The sequence below is a fragment of the Gavialis gangeticus genome, unplaced genomic scaffold (genome assembly GCF_001723915.1).
Source record: "Gavialis gangeticus isolate Ggan-Ray unplaced genomic scaffold, GavGan_comp1, whole genome shotgun sequence".
NCBI lineage: Eukaryota > Metazoa > Chordata > Crocodylia > Gavialidae > Gavialis > Gavialis gangeticus.
In genome coordinates this window covers 2089880-2093732 of record NW_017729016.1, presented here as the reverse complement: position 1 = coordinate 2093732, position 3853 = coordinate 2089880, and the positions used below count along the sequence as shown (strand labels likewise).

The 3853-nt window shown below is 68.3% G+C and overlaps 1 protein-coding gene across 1 annotated transcript in view; it reads left to right on the top strand.

The window, feature by feature from the left end:
* The window catches only part of FLII (FLII, actin remodeling protein), a 16426-nt gene that overhangs the window by 5308 nt on the left and 7265 nt on the right, over positions 1-3853 (top strand). Inside the window, exons 12-22 of the mRNA XM_019512576.1 lie at positions 89-301; positions 647-826; positions 1112-1194; positions 1399-1473; positions 1561-1644; positions 1809-1980; positions 2061-2165; positions 2424-2615; positions 2738-2926; positions 3270-3409; positions 3603-3813. Coding sequence (XP_019368121.1) covers positions 89-301; positions 647-826; positions 1112-1194; positions 1399-1473; positions 1561-1644; positions 1809-1980; positions 2061-2165; positions 2424-2615; positions 2738-2926; positions 3270-3409; positions 3603-3813 — 1644 coding nt within the window. The remainder of the gene's footprint in view (positions 1-88; positions 302-646; positions 827-1111; positions 1195-1398; positions 1474-1560; positions 1645-1808; positions 1981-2060; positions 2166-2423; positions 2616-2737; positions 2927-3269; positions 3410-3602; positions 3814-3853) is intronic.

Genomic DNA, 3853 nt, shown 5'->3' with positions numbered 1-3853 from the left:
CCCCCCCCCCCCGACATGGCCAGCCAGCTGAGGGGGAGGGGTCCTCCGCCTCTGGTGTCCATCACAGCCCCCCGCCCTCCCCCGCCAGGAGCACGAGGACACGAAGTCCCCGGATATGAAGACGCGACGCTGGGACCAGAGCCTGGAGAAGCCGCACCTGGACTACTCGGAGTTCTTCACGGAGGACGTGGGGCAGATCCCGGGCGTGTCCGTCTGGCAGATCGAGAACTTCGTGCCCACCCCGGTGGACGAGGCTTTCCACGGCAAGTTCTACGAGGCCGACTGCTACATCGTGCTCAAGGTGACGGCCCCCCGCCATCCCTGAGCCCGCCACGGGCACTGGTGGGGCGGTGCAGACCCCTGGGGGAAGGGACTGGCCCAGGTCACGCGGTGAGCCACGGACGGGGCTGAGGATACAACCCAGTGTCCTGCCTGCTGGGCGTTAGGACGTGCTCTTTCTGGGCTGCACGTAGCACCCGGGTGTCCTGGCTTCCCTCCGTGGTTTGCGCACTGGGCCTCTCTCTCTTTGAGGGCTGGTTGTGGGACCCAGGCTTGCTGCAGCCGGCCGAGGCTTCCCCATCACCTCCCGCGCTGCCCCTGCGCCCTGGGGAGTGAGGCACTGAGACCCGACCTCCGTCTCCCCCAGACCTCCCTGGACGATAATGGCTCGCTGAGCTGGGAGATTTACTACTGGATCGGGCAGGAGGCCACGCTGGACAAGAAAGCCTGCTCCGCCATCCACGCCGTCAACCTGCGCAACTACCTGGGTGCCCAGTGCCGCAGTGTGCGCGAGGAGATGGGCGATGAGAGCGACGAATTCAGCCAGGTACTGCCCGCCCGGCTCCCCCCTCTGCCCCCAGCCTTCCCCGCCGCGCTGTGCCGCGCCGCCATCGGACGCACGAGTTCGAGACCCGCTCCCCGCCTGTGCCTGAGGCTGCCCTCGGCGTTGGGGGCACGGGGAAGGGGGTGAGGCTGTGCAGCTCCCGTGTGCGTCTGATCCAGGGGCTTTCGGGCTCAGGGTGGGCTTCCAGCTCTGCCCTGGGGGAACAGGGAGCCCCCCACCCCTGCACTATCCCTCTGCCCCAGGCTGATCCCTGGTCACTGCCCTCAGGTGTTTGACCACGAGATCTCCTACATCGAGGGGGGCTCAGCCAGCGGCTTCTTCACTGTCGACGACACCCACTACCTCACCAGGTAGCGGCAGGGCTGCTCGGGCAGCAGGGCCGACCCCTCCCCGGGCGGTGGCAGGGCAGCGGGGTGAGGGTCCCCGCGCGAGGCCGGAGCTGGAGCCGCGGGCTCCCTGCCTAGACGGCCAGCGCCGTTGCGCCTGCGGGGGCTCTGGGGGGCTCCCGAGGCTGAGGTGCTCTGGGCCCTGCTCACCTGCCCGTGTCGCTGCAGGCTGTATCGTGTCTATGGAAAGAAGAACATCAAGCTGGAGCCGGTGCCACTGAAGGGCACGTCGCTGGACCCGCGGTGAGTGCGGGGGCAGGCGGGGTGGGGTGGGTTGGGGTCCCAGCGCTGCGCCTCTCACCCCCGCCCCCCGCTCCTCTGCATCTCCAGGTTCGTCTTCCTGCTGGACCACGGCCTCAACCTCTACGTGTGGCGCGGGGGCCAGGCCACCCTGAGCGGCACCACCAAGGCCAGGTGAGCTGGGGGTGGGGCACGTGCGGACCCGAAGTCGCTCCTGCTGCCCTGGGGCTGGGGGGAGCCAGGGTCCGTGTCCCTCTGGCCCACGGCTATGCCCAAGCGCCTTGTGCCAGGGCCAGGGCTCCCTGCCTCTTACCGTCCCCGGCTGCTCCCCCTCGCAGGCTCTTCGCCGAGAAGATCAACAAGAACGAGCGCAAGGGCAAGGCGGAGATCATGCTGCTGAGCCAGGGCCAGGAGGAGCCCGCCTTCTGGGAGGTGCTGGGGGGGCCCCCCCCAGAGATCAAGCCCAACGTCCCAGACGACTTCCAGCCACCCAAGCCCAAGCTGTATAAGGTAGGACAGTCCCTACCCCCGCCCTGGGGGTGCCCCCTACCCCCCTCACCCGCCCATCATCTCCTGTCACCCTGGCGCAGGTCGGCCTGGGGCTGGGCTACCTGGAGCTGCCCCAAATCAACTACAAGCTCTCGGTGGAGCACAAACAGCGTCTGAAGGTGGAGCTGCTGCCGGAGATGCGCCTGGTAGGACTGGGTGGATAGGGGAGGGCGCAAAGGGGGCATCGAGGGGGTTTCTACTGCCCCCTCTCCCTGCCCTGGCTCCTGAGAGCCCCCAGGGGGGTGTGGAAATGGCCCCAGATGCAAACAACTCCTTGCGTGGTGGGAGAACCACCCCCCCGCGCACCTCCGTGGCACCCCCTCAAGTTAGGCAGGGGCTGTCCCTCAGGGGGTCAGGGTAGGGACCCCACACCCTTGCGAGCCGCTCTCCTGCTCCCCCCGCAGCTGCAGAGCCTGCTGGACACGCGCTCCGTGTACATCCTGGACTGTTGGTCGGATGTCTTCATCTGGATCGGCCGGAAGTCCCCGCGCCTGGTGCGGGCCGCGGCCCTGAAGCTGGGCCAGGAGCTCTGTGGCATGCTGCACCGCCCCAAGCACGCCATCGTCACCCGCAACCTCGAGGGCACCGAGTGCCAGGTAGGGCCGGGCGGGCTTGGGACCCAGGCGGGTCTCATTCCCAGCCTCCCCTCTGCCCCCGCTGGAGCTGCCCCGCGGGAGGCAAGCTGAGGTGCCTGGTTTCTCACCCCCCCGCCTTGCAGGTGTTCAAGTCCAAGTTCAAGAACTGGGATGACGTGCTCAAGGTGGATTACACCCGCAGTGCCGAGACCGTGCTGCAGGCCGAGGGGCTAGCCGGCAAGGTGAAGAAGGATGCCGAGAAGAAGGACCAGATGAAGGCCGACCTCACAGCCCTGTTCCTGCCCCGGCAGCCCCCCATGGCCCTGACGGAGGTACGGTCGGGGGTCCGGGCCTCGTGGGTTCTGCGAGCAGGGCTGTCACCCCGCGCACCCTCTGGAGCCTGTGATGGAGACATGTAGCAACCTGGGGCTCGCCCCCACCCCGCTGCCGTCTGGTTCGGGTTGGGGAGGGCGCCCTGGGACTTCTGCATCCCAGTCTCCGTGGCTGGGTATTGCCAGTGCCACCTGGCCAGGGAAGCTGGGCCCCATCAGGCTCCGGGGCATGGGGTAGGTGGGGGCAGGCTTGGCGGGACGTGGGAGTCAGGGGCCCGGCGGGCACAGTGCCCAGCAGCCCAGCTCTCCTTCACTGTCCTTGTGTCCCCGGGGGCGGGGGCAGGCGGAGCAGCTGATGGAGGAGTGGAACGAGGACCTGGATGGCATGGAGGGCTTCGTCCTGGAGGGCAAGAAGTTCGCCCGCCTGCCCGAGGAGGAGTTTGGGCACTTCCACACCCAGGACTGCTACGTCTTCCTGTGCAGGTACCGCCCCGGGTTGGGTCGTCTGAGCCCTCGCTTCCTGCCCAGCCCTCTAGCTGGCACGGTGCAGAGCTGGCGGGGGCCCTGTGAAGGCTGGCAGGGGCAGCATTTGAACTGGTGGGACCATGGGGGTTGGTGGGGGCAGCTTGCATGCCCCCCGCCCCCGCATCACCGGCGCGCCGGCGGCGTCCCCCAGGTACTGGGTGCCGGTGGAGTACGAAGCAGACGAGGAGAAGAAAAAGGGCGAGGGGCCGGGCGAGGCAGAGGAGGAGGAGAAGTCCCCCGAGGAGGACTTCCAGTGCGTGGTGTACTTCTGGCAGGGCCGCGAGGCCTCCAACATGGGCTGGCTCACCTTCACCTTCAGCCTGCAGAAGAAGTTCGAGAGTCTCTTCCCCGGCAAGCTGGAGGTGGGGGCCGGGGGGGGCCCAGTGGAGGGTTCCCTGGGTG